Source organism: Frieseomelitta varia, unplaced genomic scaffold (genome assembly GCF_011392965.1).
Source record: "Frieseomelitta varia isolate USP_RPSP 00005682 unplaced genomic scaffold, Fvar_1.2 scaffold_254, whole genome shotgun sequence".
NCBI classification, from domain to species: Eukaryota; Metazoa; Arthropoda; class Insecta; order Hymenoptera; family Apidae; genus Frieseomelitta; species Frieseomelitta varia.
The window spans coordinates 720,408-739,976 of record NW_025109984.1 but is presented as its reverse complement, the minus strand read 5'-3'; the positions used below and the strand labels follow the sequence as shown (position 1 = coordinate 739,976).

The 19,569-nt window shown below is 33.9% G+C and overlaps 1 protein-coding gene across 2 annotated transcripts in view; it reads left to right on the top strand.

The window, feature by feature from the left end:
* The window catches only part of LOC122528632 (cytochrome b5 reductase 4), a 26,745-nt gene extending 7,176 nt beyond the window's left edge, over positions 1-19,569 (top strand). Inside the window, exons 3-12 of one of the 2 annotated variants that reach the window (XM_043653958.1) lie at positions 11,608-11,778; positions 14,159-14,259; positions 14,350-14,512; positions 15,725-15,763; positions 16,201-16,463; positions 17,020-17,239; positions 17,642-17,933; positions 18,270-18,353; positions 18,438-18,596; positions 19,252-19,569. In XM_043653958.1, coding sequence (XP_043509893.1) covers positions 11,608-11,778; positions 14,159-14,259; positions 14,350-14,512; positions 15,725-15,763; positions 16,201-16,463; positions 17,020-17,239; positions 17,642-17,933; positions 18,270-18,353; positions 18,438-18,596; positions 19,252-19,306 — 1,547 coding nt within the window. In that variant the 3' untranslated portion in view covers positions 19,307-19,569. The remainder of the gene's footprint in view (positions 1-11,607; positions 11,779-14,158; positions 14,260-14,349; positions 14,513-15,724; positions 15,764-16,200; positions 16,464-17,019; positions 17,240-17,641; positions 17,934-18,269; positions 18,354-18,437; positions 18,597-19,251) is intronic. The other variant, XM_043653959.1, reaches the window with a different exon arrangement.

The window sequence follows — 19,569 nt, the reverse complement described above, 5'->3', positions numbered from 1 at the left end:
CACAATAACACGTGGGTTTTCTTCATCCCAATTATGATTATTATGAAAATTGAATATACCATCCCTGGTAAAACTAGCTTACCAGAGTTTGCTCTGTTTATAAAATTCGTTATATCTCATAAACGAAGACAACAGATGGGGCATATATATTTATATATGACCTTTTTTCCATTATTTTTAGACGTACAATCAGTTGCCACAAGTTACGAAACACTCTCTATACAAATCGCTCCGCTTTCCAACACAACTTTCAGACAAACAGAATCCCATTATGCGAGAGCGTTTGGAAAAAAAAAAAAAAACCAAAGAAAAACTCGACCAATACGAATTGTTATACGCCTCGTGCAAATTATACGTAAAAGTTTGGAACGTTTTCGCACGTCACAATCGATCGGATGTCTCCGTTTGATTCGTTCAACAGGGATCATGCCCGGTTCGCATTATTGGGTCAGGATAGGGCAGGGCAGGGCCGTTTTGGCGGGTATATTTTGTCCCCTGTCCTGTCCCGATAGTGAGAATCGGACTTACTCGAGGTACAGGCAGCAAGAGAATTTTCATCAGTCCAAGCGGAAATCGACGAATTCCTCGCCAGCCGCGAGTTGTGCAAGATGGCCGTTCCCGATTTGCATTATTGGGTCAGGATAGGGTAGGGCAGGGCCATTCGGCATCACCATTCTGTCCCCTGTCCTGTCCCGATAGTGAGAATCGGTGCTGGATCGAGATTGCCAAACCACTTGGCGATTTCTTCTCGACTCTTTCTTTCTTCTTCCGTGTGGATCTTCTTTCCAACTTCTGCGAACGTCGATTAATGATTGATCAATTAGTGAAGAGAAACGTATTTTTTCTTTTTTTTCTTCCGTAGTAGAATACTTTTAGATTATTTTTTTTTTTTTCCTTCCAATTGATAAGATATACTTTTATAAATTTTGTTCACAAAAGATCATCAAGTTACAAGATGCAATGAAAAATGTAAATGCGAAGGTATACTTTCGAGATTATTTGGCAATGCTCTCACTAAAGTTTGGAACTTGAAGATGATTTAACATTTAACCAGTTGCGCTGGAATGACGCGCAACATTTCCTCAGTTTGAAGCATACTTAAACGTAAAACCCGGGCAAAACAAATGATCGGTCCGTTACTTCTTAATTAATTTCTATCCAGCGATATCGTATCGACGAGTTCAGAAGAAACGGGAAGCGACGAATGTATTGTATACGCGGTTCGGTCTCTCGTTATGGTCCGCGAAACCAGTTGCCAGCGCAAGATTGATGGTTTAAGCCGAGATTCTCGATTGGTGCACGCCTCGATTATTCGTATTTGTGTTTAATGTTGACAAAAGCCACGGTTTAAATAGTTCAGACACGACTGAACTGTTTAAAGAAGCCATCGCCTACGAAAGATATCAAGCAATGTAAATGTAGACACTGTAGAATGAGAAGTATTCTCAAAAATTTCGAAAATTACATTTTCGTAAAAATATAGATGATAACGAGTGTTGTTACAAATTGTATAAAAGAGGAATGTTTCAACAAACATTCTACTTTACGTATCCTTGCGTTCTTGCATTCTTTAAAATAAACTCATGTGAGTTTGTATAAAAATCCGCAGTCGTACTTGTTTACTGCTTTATGATTATACTAAGTTTATTATCATATTAGCAAGCAAATGATTCTTGTTTTTCTCTTTATAACAATCGAAACTAGCATTCACGGTTACACTATGAATAAGTAAAGGTCTTTGAATGACCAACATCTTCGACGAAAATATTAAGAAAGAAATTTAATTTGTCTGTTCTCAACAGACATTTTATGCAATCACTATTCTCCGACATATATTTTCGTGATTTATGGTAGTATAATTTGTTTGAACTTGATTTCTATATTCCTACACTACTGTTAAATAATTAAAATATGTAATGGAATGTATCATAAAAGAAAAAAAAAAACGAAGGCAATTCTAGATATTTGCAATTTGATCATTAGATAATGACGAACTGTTCACTCCAATCTTTGAGCTAAAAATATTTGCTCTCAATATACCGTAATTATACCGTTGATCTAACTTTTCTATTTACATACATGTTTCTCGTAGTCTCGAGTATTATAAAATTTAACACACTCGAACGTTCCAGTCGAGTGCGTAAGTCTCTCGATACGTAGGCGAAAGATGTTTCGAAAATTAGTCTTAATTGGCCATCTCTTAATTTCCGTATCTTGATTGGTTTAAATAGCCTTTAATCCTGGTTCTGGGATTAGATCAATCGATTCCTTCTGTCAGACACACACACACACACACACACACACACACGCGAGACATTGCAACACGACCTCATTTCCATTACACAATGTATTTTTTCGTCGATGATGTCGAGAAAAATACTGAAATAACGCGCGGGGGGTGTGTCCCCCGCAATACAAATAAAATAGTATCGTTGAAGCGAATAACTCTCGGAATGAATCACGCACTTTGAAATCTAACTTCGAACCAGAGACGACAAAAAAGCAGCTGACGTAATTAATTATTTTCCATCTTGATCTAAAACTAGATGTGCAAGATGTGCTGGATTCTCGCAAGAGAAATTCAATTGTGTTTGAGTACGAATACTGGAAATATCAGTAAAGCTGATACTCCACGTAGACACTATGAATTCTCTCTCAGTCGCAACGAACCATTTTCAAAATGGTTCGAAACGAAGATTTCATAATGCAACTCGACGATCTGAAGAAGCGGACGGCTTGCCTCCTCCATCTGGAGAATTTGGCCGACGATATTTATTTATGTCAGCGATCGAAATAATCTGTGCGACGTCTGCAAATAAACGGTTCGATATACTTTTCTATTTATAAAACCTGGTTCCTCCGGTTTGTGGTTAAATATCGATCGCGATTGAAGATTCCACCTTGGCACCACGTCGATCAGGCTGATAAAAACCAGTGTTATCGATCGACAAGGACTTGGATTTCGATTTCAGATTGTCCTTCTAGATTTCAGATTATCAAGTCAGATCAGTTGTACTTTTGATTACTGTGTTTCGAAACGTCGGATCTTTTTTGGTTCGAACAATCGTTATGCTCGAGCTTGTCTGATCTACGCTTTGATTCTTCAATGTCTTTTATCTGGAATCTCTCTTCGATATTTTTCCTTTTTTTTTTTTTTCAATTAATACTTTGTTCAATTAAAATAATTTATTATAAATTATAATATATTATTAATTTTAATAATAAATAATAATAAATAGTATAATATATTATTTTTAATAATAAAACAAAAAATTTAAAATTATTAAAATATTATTAAAATTAATAATATAATATTAATAAATTAATAATATAATATATTATTAATTTAATAATAATAATATATTTAATTTATATATATATTTAATATATATATAAATATAATAATAATAATATATTTAATTTATTATATAAATTAAATATATTATTATATTTATATATATATATAATTAAATATATTATTAATTTATTATTAAATTCTCTTTCAAATTAATATTAAAATTAATTATTGAAAAATTTAATTTTTTATAATTCATTTATTCTTAAATATACTAAACTTTGATTTGAATTATCATTTTATAAAAATTTTATTTATAAATAATTCTTATTTACAAATTTTAATGATAAACGTAATTTAAGTACGCCCTATCGTGGATTATCGAATTAAATAACAAATTTCCCTAGAAAGATTAAAAGGCCTTTATTTTACTTTATTTTAATGATTATCAATATTTAATTATAAAAAAAAAGATATATCGATCCCCGTAAAATCTGGAGTTTCTGTGAAAAAAGAGAACCGAGAGAAAACTTCGAAACTTTCGTTCTTCGTAATCTCAGGATTCACGTCGTCTCGTTTTAGCGAATATTCAGTTCGTTCATACTTCAAGAGTTCCAGACCGAATTTTCATCTTCTTTCATTTCTTTTTTTTTTTCTTTTTTCTTTATCCCCCCCTCTGAAATCCGAAGACCTTTTCTCTTTCACAATCTCTCTACAAAGAGAAAGAGTATTCTCTTTGTATCCCGCCGTCGGCGTAAAAATATACGGAGGAGGATACGGAGTCTCTTCTAATTTCATATCCGTCGTCGAGTTTATTTGATCGTGGATCGATGTCCCTGGAAATGGTACTTCTGATCGAATTTTCCTTGGCTACGGGGCACCAACTGATTCCATATTTCCTCGAGCAAATCTGCTTTTGAGAGTCGGCGGCCTCGCACACTGGATAAAGATGGAAACGATAATCGCGTTATTGTATCTTTCACCGAGCGGAGGATCGTTGAATGCGAACGTTGCTGTCGTTACTTCATTTGTCCATCGTTCGATTTCATTCGAAGTTTGAAAATTACTTTTTTCCCCCCCAAGGAAATTGGAATTGTCGTAAAACAGGCGAGATGTTCGAGACAAGGTTCCCAATTCATTTTATTGCACATTTAGGTTGTAACTTCGTTGTGTGTTAATAAAATTCTAGGCCATTAAGTCTAAAGTGCTCGTGAACGTTTCAGCCTTCAATAAGCAGTTTGTTCGAAATTTTGATCGCTGAACTAGAAATGTTCCTTTGCTTTTGCGTCAAAACGTGCTATTCTATGACTTTTAGTTCAATTAAAATGATTAATAAGACTTCAACGAAACGAAAGAATATTCTGGATTCGAGCAATACAAATCTCAATTTAAAATCAATAAAAAGCTGTGATCAAGATTCATGACAGATCAAGGTAACGATGGATAATTGTATTTTTTTTTTTTTTTTTTTCGAAAAATAATCTACATAATTTATTCACGGGAAAATTATATGTAGATCGCGTGATAAAAAAGAAAAAGAATGAATATAAAATTAATATAATTATAATATTAATATAATTATGAGATTAATATAAATTTCGAAAGTTTGTGCCCAATTTAAAAATTTCACATCTGAAATATTCAATATTTCACGTGTTGAAATTAAGTGAAAGATTTAAAACGATTATTATCATTCGATTTTAATCTTGTGGCAAGAGAATTTCGTAATTTTTACAATTCTTGTTATCTTTTGGTGTAGTTTAATCTGGAATTAATTTCGCATGCAATTCACATACAATATTTCGCTTTCACAAAAAATATGAAGAACCGTTCAACATAAATCATATCGAAATAACAACGAAGAGAAAAACTTTATTCACTTGGCCAAAAAATATTAAAAGAAATCATTCGACATAAAAATTCCAAAAACCAAGAGAGTCAAGGTAACGACGAGGAAAAAATAAAAAATTTGAAAATCTGAGGCATCAAGCAGTTTTAGCTACCGAACTCTGTTCACTTCGTCAAAGATATATAAAAAAAAAAAAATCGTTCGACATACAAAAATTCCAATTAATCGAGAGAATCAAAGTAACGACGGGAAAAAATAAAAAGTTTGAAAATCTGAAGCAGTAAGTAACTTTATTTAGTTACCAAACGCTATTCACTTTGTCAAGAAATATTAAAGAAAAAATATTCGACGTAATTCCAATATCAAGAGAGAGAGTCAAGGTAACGACGAGGAAAAAATAAGAAGTTTGAAAATTTGAAGCAGTAAGTAGCTTTATTTAGTTACTAAACACTATTCACTTTGTCAAAAAATATTAAAGAAAAATCATTCGACATAAAAATTCCAATAGCAAGTGAGTCAAGGTAACGACGAGGAAAAAATAAAAAGTTTGAAAATCTGAAGCAGTAAGTAGCTTTATTTAGTTACCAAACACTATTCACTTCGTCGAAAAATATTAGAAGAAATCATTCGACATATAAAACTAAGAGAGTCAAAGTAACGACGAGGAAAAAATAAAGAATTTAAAAATCTGAAGCATGAAGCAGCTTTAGTTACCGAGCTCTATTCACTTCGTCAAAAATCTAAAAAAAGAAAAAAAAAAAAAAAATCGTTCGTCACACACAAAAATTCCACTCAACCAAGAGAATCAAAGTAACGAAAGGAAAAATGAAAAAAGTTTGAAAATCTGAAGCGTCAGGTCAAATTCGGTTACCCTATTCAAGTCAAAAAGAAGAAAAAAAGGAATCGTTCTACGTAAAGATCCCAAAACGAGGAGAAAGGAAAAAGCAAAAAAGAAAAAAGAAAAAAAAAAAAAAATACGAAACGGAGAAGAATATGTGACACGTTCCAGTTGTGGAAGCAGCTTTCAACCCCGAGGCGAAACTGTGTCAAAGTTAGCCTCGCCACGAGGGGATCAACCAATCCAGGAGTGAAAGAATCGTCATCATTCGGCTGAATTAGCAATAGTTCTGGCAGAAATCCAGAGAGAGAGAGAAAGAGAGAAAGAGAGACGCGGAGGAGCTATCAAAGAGGAGAGATCCGTCGATCTCCGCGGCCAGAGAGCCACTCCGCTGCTCACTGGCGAGATCCTGCGTGTTAAGCACGCCGTAGCTCTACGTATATTGATCTACCTGTTCCGAGGGCTATATCGGTCCGCGTGTTTTCGTGCAGTACCTTCCAGTCCACCACCGCGGGATCAACGTTTCGTCCTTCTGCATCACGTCGCGATCACGTTCCTCCTGTAATGCAATTCCGCAATTTCGTTGTTCGGTGTTGTTCTCGCGTTCAAACGTTTCTTCAAAAGCTCGTACACGTTTCTTTGTCTCTCCCTCTCTCTGTCTCTCTCTCTCTCTCTCTCAGTGTTAGCCTGCGGTAGAAAATCCCCAGAATGACACCGTGCGATCCAAATTTCGTGAGAAACACATTGCGCACAGTTTTCTCTGCATACTTGTTGTTAGTTTTCGCCTTCGATCGGTAACCTGTGAATCTTGTCGCTTGACTCGTGAACTTGGAACGATTCGGGATTTTTTTTTTTTCGTAATTTTCACTGGCCAGTAGAGCGGTAGAAAGAAATTCTAGAATACCAGCAGCGTGTGTGTGTGTGTGTGTATGTGTGTGTGATTCTAATTTCGCGAGAATGATCATTGCACGCAGTTAGTTAGTGTTAGTTTTTTATTTTTTTTTTTTTGCCTTCGATCGGTATCTTGTGCGAATCTTGTTGTTACGTATTATTTTGTCGCTTTGACGAGCTTAGAACGATTCATTCGGGATTTATCAACATTTTTTTCTTGCTCTCTCCGGGTCTAGTCTCTTCAAGGTTGGCGCGAGAAGTTCCAGATTTTTGGCGCTCTTTCTTCGTTTTAATTCCTCGTAGAAACAAAGTTACGCAATTCGCGGCATCGATCCTTGCAAATCCTTCCAGCTTTGTTGTTCCAGCTGAGGCTAACTGAAATTTTGGACACCCACTGTCACGCACAGTTTTCACAGTTTTCAGCTAGATCTATCTGACTTTATCATCCGTAGATAAATTGATAAATTTATTACTCCGTGTTTTAAAAATCCTTTGAAAATAATTTCTCTCAATCACGAGGAAATCTTTAGAAATCGTCGACGCACAGAGTGAAGTTGGCACCGGTGAAGTAAAGATTTTAATGCACATTTGACATTTTCAATGGACATTCAACCGTACGCGATCAATAACAGTACATTTCAATAAGAAACATTCAGAAGCCAGAGAGTAGGTGGTAGATTTTTCTAAGATCTTACCACGGAGGAATACTCTTTTATATATGTACAAGAAGCAGCAGATATCGCAGAGAGAGTGGGTGTTTCTTTTGTTGTTCTTCGTTCGTCACTCCAAATACAATGGATCACGTTGGAAGTGAGAATTGTTTGGACCCTAAGAGGATCGATCGGCGCGGCTTTTTTTGTTCGTTTCGACCGGTTCTCAGCGTTTCCTATGACACATTATAGGTCATCCCATAAACTAATGGCTGTTCTTATGTATACGTAATTAGGCGAGAACGATCATAAGGCTACGAGCCTGTAAATGAACTCTCCATAATCAATAGACTTTCACGCGTTTCATGGGATATTTGCACAGAAATTTCGCTAATGTTTGTTTAGTTTTACACGAGAGACTTTTTGTTTGGTTTGATGACCGAGGTATTTCGTTCATTAAAAACCATCCTGTGCAACACTGATACTTTGAAATTTCATTTAACATTATAATTGGGTCTTTACGATTGATCATTGATAAATTCTGAAACAAACTGTTATTTATTATATGTTTGTATGTCAACTTGTTGGTCGATAAAGACGAAATTGACTCGACCGTCGCATCGAAATTTCTTTTTTACCTCAGTTGTTATAGAAAATCGATTTGAAATAGTCAGTCGGTGCCAATCTGCGATTTATCTCCCGATAAAAATAAATTGGAGCTATCGAAAAGTCAAAAACGACTGGTGTGAGATTTTTCAATTTACGTACAATTATTATGAGAATCGTAAAATTATTTCTGGTAGTACCGAATTTTTCCTTATATTGTCCACGTGCAATGAATTTTAACTTTCTACGCATAGGTATATTATAAATCTTAATATTATAATAATATATCGGTATTATCTTAAATATTATAATAATATATCGGTATTATCTTAAATATATACCATTTATATACCGTATAAATATATACCAATCACACGAAATTAACTACTGCAAGGTTGTGCTTCGTGAAACGTAACGAATATGATATATCTTGGCTGTTACATCAAAAAGCTCGATACTTCTAGCTTTCTAGCAATCTCGTGAAAGCTCTCCTCTGAAGTGCCGGAGAGCATTAATGCTTCTTACTGCATCGCTGCAAGACGACTTTAATGCGTCCTCACACACACACACACTTGCATTCACGCATTCGCGAGAATTATAATTAATATAAACATTCGCAAATCCCTCCGTTTACGTTTGCAAAAGTTTGCCACTCGGATCGAAAGAGATTTGCGGACGAAAATGATTGGCGTGCGGCGAGTAACTTTTGGTCTCGTAATCAGAGGAGGCTCGATGTAAGAATTCGATTAGTTAGCAGATTAATGCCTGTTGAATCCCTTTCACTAGTTACTCGACTATAAATATTTTACTACGAGAGAGCTTTCGCGAAACGCGAAATTTACTAACTCGTTGTAGAGAGGAGAAATTCTTTCGCACGTGCATACAGAAGAAATTCAGAAATTTGAATACACCTCATTAAGAAATGAATAAATTTCCTTTGCGTTTCCTTTTCGCGGCTGAACTTATCCCTTTCTTTTTTACATTCACTCGTGTCGCGACACAATATAATAGATTTCTTACGTCAATTGGAAATAATTAATTAATTCTTTTTGTAGCTGATTATGCTTGATTATGGCAGAGAATCGTGTGAGAGTTGACCTTCTGAGTGCTCATTAAATATTACCAAGAGTCTAGATCACATCGTATATCAACGAGAGTCGTATGAAAGAGCTTACATATTTCTTTACTGGCCATACTTTAATATTGAAATGAAAATTCAGAAAAAGTAACGATCAAGCGAACGTATTATTTTATTTGCAAGGGGAATGCTCGAAGGGTTAATCAAGAATTATTTCAACGTAAAGCTATCCATTTCCACAAATATAAATCTGAATTGCAAATTAAAAAATTCTCAAGTCTTTTTTCACGCAATTTGCAAGCAAAAATAAATTCATCAAGAGAGGAAAAGCTACGTCGAGCTTCGTGAATTTTTCCCTCATAATTAATTAACGGAGAATTCCGATCGCTCTGAATGTTCATGAACGCGACTTTTCAACTTGACATCCCGACTTCTTCCAAGTTCAAATTCATTCTTACAAAAATGGCCGAGTTGTTGATTGTTACCACGAAATTAAATTAAGATTAATTTCCCTCGAACAAGGGGGAAAAGTCACAGCGACAATTTACACGATACTCGTTTCTTTCTCGTACGAAAAAAAAAAAAAAAAAAGAGGGAAGANACGAAGAGTTGAGGTTCGAAGAGTTGCTGGGTCTTCTTTTTTTTTTTTTTTTTTCAATGCAATGCAATATTTTATACGCAGGAGGATGGTTAAGGGTTTGCGGACTGTGACGTTTCGATGAGAAAATGCCACGATGCTGCGGCGCGTCTTTGGTTTCCGTCGTGGACGGCGACGGGTCTCCGCAGAGTCTCGGTTTGCAGATTCAGGACGGTCAGTAATTAACGATAATTGCCTATTAAGTTTTGCTCGCGTCCCGTTTCTGCGAACGTTTCACCATTTCTTTTTTTTTTTCTTTTTTTCTTTCTTTCTTTCTTTCACAATCACGAGAATTTAACGCGAATTTATGGTATAATATAATCCGGAAGGCGATGAAAAGTAACTCGATCTTCTCGATACGGTTATACCTGTTTCATTAGGATAATTAACAGTCTCGTGGACAGAACCACGATCATCGTTCGTGACAAGAATTATTCCATTAAATTATAATTTAATATTACCCCACTGTGTCAATTATAAATGTAAATAGTGGAGCGGCAGTCGTGTTGTTAATTTTCAAGCATGTTCCGAGAAATTCGAAACGTCCGCGAATGAGTTAAATTGATTTATCCTGATCAACGATAATGTCGTCTGCTATTTTCATATTGCGTGACGGTGGAAAGAGGTATTTATTAAGCAATTTGCATCACGATTTGAAATGCACGATGAATTACCGATGCTCTGATTTAAATACTTCTTTTTCTTGTTTTTATTAACATTAACCGACAATTATAAAACAAAAGCATAATACCAATAGATTAAATATAAAATTCCTGGTCGGTCATAAATAAATCATGAACAAGTGAATTAACCACTTGCGCTGGCAACTGATTGCGGACCGTAACGAGTGACCAAACCGTACACAATAATTCGTCGCCATCTTTTTCTTTTAAACTCGTCGGTACGAATATCACTGGATAGAAATTATCGAGAAGTAATCAACTAATCACTTATTTTGCCCTGGGTCATACATAAATATACTTAAAACTGTAGAAAATATTGAGCCGTATACAGTAATTCGTCGCTTTCTTTTTGAACGTCGGTATATCACTGGATAGAAATTATTGAGAAGTGATAAATTTATTATTTACTTTGCCCGAGTTATGTTAATATTACTTAAAACTGTGGAAATGTTGCAATTTTGGGTGACAAAAAAAATTCTTGACGTGCGTGGCACGTCATTCTAGCGCAAAAGGTTAACCAATTGCGCTGGGCAACTGATTGCGGACCATAACGAGTGACCAAGCCGTATACAGTAATTCGTCGCTTTCTATTTGAACTCGTCGGTATATCACTATAGAAGATAGAATTATTGAGAAGTAATAAATTTAAGACAGAAATTATTGAGAAGTAATAAATTTATTATTTACTTTGCCCGAGTTATGTTAATATTACTTAAAACTGAGGAAATGTTGCAATTTTGGGTAACAAAAAATTCTCGACGTGCGTGGCACGTCATTCCAGCGCAAGCGGTTAAACACGTAAATCGAAATCGAAAGTTTCCGTGTATCACGATTGCTACAATGTGTGCATGCAAGCGAATGAAATTTACTCCAGTTAGAATAAGAACAGATTATCTTGTACATTTTGATGCACCAGTGGTAAAGATCTTTGCAATTTATTCATGTTCTTCTGTAAGCACGATCTCTACAATCTTCTTCTGCCGAACGAAGTAACGTTTCAGATCTTTATGTTTTTCTGAGACGTATTTTAAGTACGAAGCAAACAAGCGTTTGGTTTTCTTTTTCTCTGGATGTTTGCAGGCAATCCTCGAAATAAAACGGCGCTAGCACCTGGCCACAGCCTGATGGACTGGATCCGTTTAGGGAACTCTGGCGCCGATTTGACCGGCGTTGGTGGCGTTCCACGGGTCGTGACACTGTCCGAACTGGCCAGTCACAATAAGAAAAACGACGCCTGGATCGCGATTCGAGGTACGCTGCGCTTTTCTTTTTTTTTTTTTTTTAATAATTATATTACACGCTGATCGATGATCGATCACGTTTTTAACACCAAGAAGTTGAAAAAAAAAAAAAAAATCGAAATTACTGATAGATCGAGGTAAGATGAATTTTATGCACTAAAATAATTTCTTCCAACATATAGTTCCAAAAATCGTGGAGAAAACTCGTCAACGCGTGTTCTCAATTTTAATATCAAATTCCAGGATTTTTAAAATTTCTCGTTTTTTTTTTTTCCTGAAAGTTCCTGGTTATGAATTAATCGATAAAACGAGAAAGAAATGAGAGAATTCGCGGAAGAACCTTATGTCATTTTGTTATAAATAAACATTAGCTCTTAATTAGATGTTTAAATTAGCTTTGGAATTATTAGGCATAATTAGTTTGGAATTATGCGTTTAATTCCAATTCGAGTTCCTAGCCTGTCCAGTTCTTATTTTTGGTCAATATTTCATCGTCACCTCGCCAATATTTCTTTTACTAACATTTAACACATCTGTATTTTTAGCATTTAATATTTTCAGACATTAAATACCTTAATATATTCTCGGCCGATAACGTCATTTCAAATTCTTCAGCTGAATGCCGGTAACGTCATTTTTAAATTTATTAACTCAATACCGGCAATGTAGTTCTACCGGTCATTTCAAAATTGGCGCAACAAAATTACAATTTCCATTTGTCCAATGAACATTCAATAAATAAGTGAACAATAATGTTGCAACTATCCAAACTACAGGGATTTTCCCGCCAAACTGCGAGAGCTTACTCTAGGGGCCAAAGGGTGAAGAAAATATTATATGAAGTTTGCGAATTTTATTATTATATAATAATATTGTAATATTATATATTGTAATAATAATATTATAAATATAATTATATAATAATATATAGTTAATACAGTGGTATCAAGTTTGCAAAGTAATAACACTTGTACGGTAAAAAATTGATTATTCATCAAATTTTTTTATTAAAATTATCAATACTTTTATTTTAAATTTTTATTAAATTATAAGATATATATATTAAATATATATATATATATTATATATATAATTAGATATATATATTATACATAATTGTAATAAAGATATATTATATATATTATATATAATTTAATAAAAATTTGAAATATATTATATATATTAATAAAAATTTAAAATAAAAGTACTGATAATTTTAATAAAAAATTATATATATATATCTTTAATTATTTAAAATCATATATATTTTTTTAAATGTTAATCATTTAAAAGAAACCCTTACTACGAAAGTAGAAGATTATTTTGTGAATAATGTTTTTATGCGTTAATATTTTGTCTTTCTTTTGCATTACAAAGAGGAATCAATTACTATTACATCGTTCAATAATGTGGAGTTTCCAAAAAAAAAAAATCTGCAAATATTGTTTCTACGCGATAATTATTATTAAAATATCGGGAACATTGACTGAGGTTTCGCAGAACGACTTGCGATTCTTCGAAGACAAGAAAAATAAGCGACAGTCACGAGGAGGAGGAAATAATGTAAGGCAGCGTTGATCCGTCCGCTTTTAGTTCGATTAAAAATTTAGTTGCCAGTTGCCACTTTGCCGAATGACGTCGAATCGCTCAATATTTATTCCATGTCCGTCACGGATCTCTGGCCAGCCTATTTCAATTCCAGCTATGTTTGCCGGCTGTATTTCTACGATCGTGACCCCACATATTAGATGAGCTATGACTCAGAATCGGAGAAGTCCTAGCCGAACGCAGGAAGTACGGAAAGGCAATTCAAATAATAAATCGTGTGCAAAAGAATAATTATAATTAGTGAAGGAAATACATGATTACTTCTTTATCAATAACATTATTATATAATTGATTATACATCACCGCTCGAAAGTCCTCGTTTCCAAAGTTAAACTTTATGCAACAAAGAATCTGTGAAGTGTCAGTATAGAAGATATTCGTGCAATTGGAAGATTTTATTATCCGCTGAATCATCAGATGAATACCGAGTATTCAAAATAAAATTTTTGCACACTTTTATACTTTGTTATAATTAATGTTATGTTTAAGATTTAACTATCCATCGTTGACAAAAAAAAAAGAAAAAAAGAAAAAAAAAAAAAAAGGAATGTTTGAAACAAAACTTGGAGAACAGAGATTTGTCTAGATGATCTGAAAAGATCGCCAGCACTCTTTTTAAATGAAATTATACGTTTCTTTAGCCTGCTCTCGAAAGAAGGGGTATTAATCTTTAAAACCATTCGTTTAGGAGAGATGTTGCACGAAAGAGGAGGACGAGACGCAAGAACATCGACTGGTAATTTTCACGCATTCGTTATAATTTAATCTAACTATTCTTTCAGGTATCGTTTTCAACGTGACGCGATACATGGACTTTCATCCGGGTGGTATCGACGAATTGATGAGAGGCGTCGGCAAAGATGCCACGAAACTGTTCGAAAGCGTAAGTTCCAACGACGTCCGACCCGCCGGGTCTGATCAACGACGCCGATCCGTGATTTGATTTTACGTACCCATAGATCGTTCGTTGCAGGTGCACGCTTGGGTCAACTATCAAAGCATCTTGCAAAAATGCGTGGTCGGGAGGCTGAGCCGTGGATCGGCGAGCGGTACCAGCCCGTCGCCGACGGAGAACACCGTGTCGAACACGGCCGATTGTTCGTCGGCGACGTTGAACCAGATAACAAGTTGCACGAGTGAGTAAATCAACGTGGCGCACGTCGATTCTCCGATGTCTCTTCTGTCTTCTGGCCGACATAAACGAACGAAATGAAAGGAGGAAAAAAAAAAAAAAAAAAAAAAAAAAAAAAAAAACATTCGCGGTTTTTGAAATGCCGCTTTGTGCCCCATCTCGGATTAAATCGTTAGAACAGTTTAAATGTCAGCTAACTATGTTTGCCTCGAGTGTACATCAGAGATACACTGGTTTTTGTACTTGTTATTTTCGTTTGGAACATTTCGAAGCCCTCTGAAGAGTTACTCTCGAAGAGCGATTCGTGGAATTATGGACGTGTATTATTATGGGACATGATTGAGTAGAATATATATTTTATTCACGGAATGTAATAGAGTTATGGCAAAAACATATTTGGGAATTTTACGAATGATTATATATATATATTTGAATTTATATTTTTGAATTTGTTTGAATTTATATTTTTCGAATATATGTATGTATATATTTTCTGAATTTACACGTAATAAATTTTATTTAATAATAATTAATTTATTTGGAATTTTATTTTTAAGAATGGCACGTACGTGTTTGTTTCTTCAATTGTTTTACGTAGGAATTATATTAACAACAAAATTAAGATTTTTTAGGTAGATGTTGCATAATAATCCGCCATGGCTTGGCTTCTTCCAGATCATTTCATTTAATTAATTTAATTTATATTCAAACAAATAGTTGATAATACGATCTATACAAATTTATTAATTTATCATATCAGAATATATACCATATTCATAGAATACAATAGAGCAGAATACACATTATATTCGTAGAATATTTTCATATGTTTAATATGATATAAATGTTCTAATATTTGAATATTTTAATACAAAATCAACACTCAGCGTCTCTTACGACTATAAATATAAACGTAAATATAACAATATTTGCTGTGTTTACTGAAACGTCAATAGTTGACAGTTGTAACCGATCACGTAAGAAAAAAATTAGAGAAATGAAGAGACGGTTGTTCGAAGGTGACCGGCGATTGACATAATGCTTATAATAAACGAGATCATCGGTAACGGGTAACTAGTTGAAGTTTGGAGTTGAAGGTCTGTGTAACGCGAAGGTGAAATTATATCAAGGTGATGATAAAGTTTATTTTCATTTATTTAATATTATATATTATTTTATTATTTAATATTTATTTAATATTAATTTTCGTCATTAGGTTCTACGACACATTTTCCATACACCAGCCAAATCCCAGGTATATTCAAAAACATTTGAAAGTATGGCAATTCGAAGTGCTTGAAAATTTACGCTCTAAATGCTTACCAATCTTTCTAAAAAATCGAGGACAATGAAAGAAATTGTTACGTGCGTTCTGTGCAATTTTTCCAAATTCTGCTTCAATATAGTTATCATCTTCGTTGAATTTTAAAATTTCTGCTCGGGAAATTTAACAAATTGAACGGTGATTTGAATAATTCTGCGAATTACTCGACGAGAGTGGATTTCGAAAACTTGAGAGAATACTTAGATAGTAATTGTTATTATAAAATGTTCATTCGATCCCCTTTTTCTCTCCTTAAAAAAAAAAAAAAAAAAAAAAAAAAAATTCAAAAAAAAAAAAAAAAAAAAAAAATTCGAAATAAAAGACTTTAATTGTACTTTTGGATTGCTAAATATCTGTTGATGTTTCAGCTCATAGCGCTAGCCAAGAAAACGCGTCAGACAGTGGTTTATCGAGTATAAAAATGGAATGGAAACAAACAGTACCATCGGTCACATTCTTCTATAAAATAGCTCGTCATTGTCCAGGCTTAGGTTATGAATTGCTTAAGAGAACCAATTCGAATTTCATCATTAAATTACTTTTCGATGATGAAAGACTAGTGCATAAGCTGGACTTAGTAGCGGATGTAGAATGGCCACCAACGTGCACCAGAAACTTTGAAACGATGGAGGTAAACAATTGAAGAAAAAATTCTATTTAACACGTTGACTGTCACGTGAAGTTTATACGTTTCACTTATGTTAATATTTAATTTTTATAAAATGAAAATGCAACGAACAACTCTCTGTTGTTTCACAGTATCCACAGTGTCAACAATTCAAAATTTTATTGATTGCTGCGCATCATTCCATTTCACGTTGTACTGTTGTAACACATATAAAATTAATATTATTACACAATGTTAAACGTTACACAAGATTGAATCAATAAATTTTAATTATCATGTTGTGTCATATTAAATTTCAATTATCATAACATAATCAATTAACTACATCGTAATATATACAAAATGTAATTTATCGCTGATGCAAAATTATATTTTGTATTAATTCAAAATGATGACAATCGGTTTGCTTTGATAAAATTAATTGATCGTTATAGTTTTGAAATATTTCATTTGACATACTTCAATTGTCCAGTGATCGGTCAACATGTTAATATTTTACGTGTCAATATCAAGATTATTGTCAATTAATTTCTTTTTCATTTATCTCTGCGCAATGCAGGTGGAGTTCACGTTTATAAAGCGGCAGAAAATGCCGTGGATGAAATACGGTACTCAATTAGTCACCAAGGACATCACCACTGATCTAATATACAGAGACTACGAAGTAGTTGCGAACGAACCACTTTCGAGTAGAATTCATATGTTGATCGTTCGAGCAAAGGATTTCTTGCAAATTGTACATCCTGGCAGGCACGTAAAACTGAAACTCAACAACTTTGGTGAATATCATTTTTCTTTTCCTCTTTTCGTCAATAAGATCTGCTCATTTCTAATTCATCAGTTTTTCGCTGACTGGTAAATTTGAAAAATTTAATATTAAATTATATAAATATAAATTATATAATAATAATTATATTAGATTATATATATAATAATAATTATATTATATTATATTATATAATAATTATATAATTTATAATAATTTATATATTATATATATAATATATTTATATATTTATATAATATTTATAATTTATAATAATAATATTATATTATATTATATAATAATATAAGAATATATTAAACCAGGCCACGATGCAAACAATGATATTTATGGAATTAATTTCTCGATTTATTGAAAAGAAGGTATCAATTAAAAATAAGCTCAACAATGATTTTAGGCAACTTGTCGCGATCGTACACGCCTGTCCCACCGTGCCTTCATCCTGACGACATGCCGCCAAACTACACAACCAGTTGCCTCTGTTTCATTGTCAAGAACTACCCAAATGGCACTATGAGTCCGTCCATAACAGCTCTTGAGCAGGGCGAAACCCTAGCCTTGAGCGGCGCTGTAGGTGACTTCTCACTAGAACTCTACGATTGTTTTTCTGTCATTCACATACTTGCTGCTGGCACAGGTTTAACAGCGATGCTTGGTATCATTCAACGATCTTTGGGCAAACAGAAAGTGTCAGTATTCCTTCATTTTCTGAAATATCGATCTTTTTAATACTAATCTAGAGAACATATTGGAATTTGATCGTTTGTCTATCAATTTTTCTGGATTTTGTCACAGTTAGATTTCCTCGAGTATTTCTCACGCTACTGTGTCAAAAATCTGAACTTTCATTCGGCACGTTACCATTTTCTGGAATCTTGAATTATTACATATACTTTCGTAGAGATTTGTTACGTTCTAAATTACAAAATTAACGTTACTTCTTGCTCCTTGTGTATTCTGATGAATCGCGTCTAGAGAAAGTTCTTCAAGTAACTTCTGATCTGATAATTCATGTAATCCCGCAGGAAGGCTGTAAATTTACTCTGCTTCAACGAAGACGAAGAAAGTATGTTCTATCATCAGCAATTGGAGAAAGTTTCAGGACAGAAGTGAGTACCATCCAGTCGTCTCTCTTTCTCTCTCAATTTGTCTCGAGATATCACGTAACGTGATAATTTCACAATGTGTTTCAGATTGAAAGTCACGCATATTCTTGCAAAACCCAAAGACACGTGGACAGGCAGACGTGGTCTGATAACTCCTGAATTATTAGAAGAATTAATTGGAGAAAATATTTTCGAAGGGTGTGTTTTCACGTGTGGGCCTCCATTATTCATGCAGACTGCGAAAACGTAAGAACGAGATAAAGACTCCAGCTTTAAAACTCTAGAACTCTAGTTGCGAACTCTGAACTTTGAAGCCCGAGAGTTTTAAGTTTAACCCCAATGTTCCAACTTTGATACAAAAGTACAAAAGTACTTTATACTCTGCATAATTAGAATTAGTAACAAAATTCAATTAAATTAAATTAAATTAAATTAAAAATTCCAAAATTAAGTAAGTTATCGTGATCTTCAATTGTACTTCAGTTAAGAATTAATTAACTAGCAACTTCGTTACCCAACGACTCTCTTCTCCAAGACTGATTGATCAAATCTTTGAAAGGAACAAATATGCTTGGCAGGAACTTTGAGAGTTTTAAGTTCAATCCCAATGTTACAACTTTGCACCTGTCCGACTGCAATTTCTCAAATTCTAAATCTCCAACTCTGGACTCTAATTGCAGTTATAAACTCTGACCTCCGGATCTAACTCTAGGTTTCAACTCTAACTGCAATTTCATAGTTGGACTCTAACTATGATTTTCAACTCTAGTCTTTGATTCTAAACTTTTCTCAAATTTCAGAATTCTAGATTCTAATCTCTAGCTTGTAACCTTTATTATTATTTTTATTTATTTTTTTTTTTGTTTGATATATTTCAATTAATGGCACACGTGTTTTTCAGGTACCTTTCCTATCTTCAGTGGAGTGACGAACTAATTTACGAGTTCAGCGGTTAGCCAGGCTCGTTGAAAGTGCGCTCCGCCTCTTTTAATACGAAACGTTGGAACAACGGCGTACAAACCTGTTATCATTTTTTTCCTAAATTTAGACATGAACGAGTATGGCTAAGTAACTGTTATTTAGCCACGAATTGTGTTACAGACGAGCTGAATTCAGTCAGTCGACGTATAGGTTTAACGACATTCAATTTTACTCACTGGACTGCGAATTTTTGTGTAAACTCAGATCTTAGAAATCCGACGATGATCGACAAGAAAAA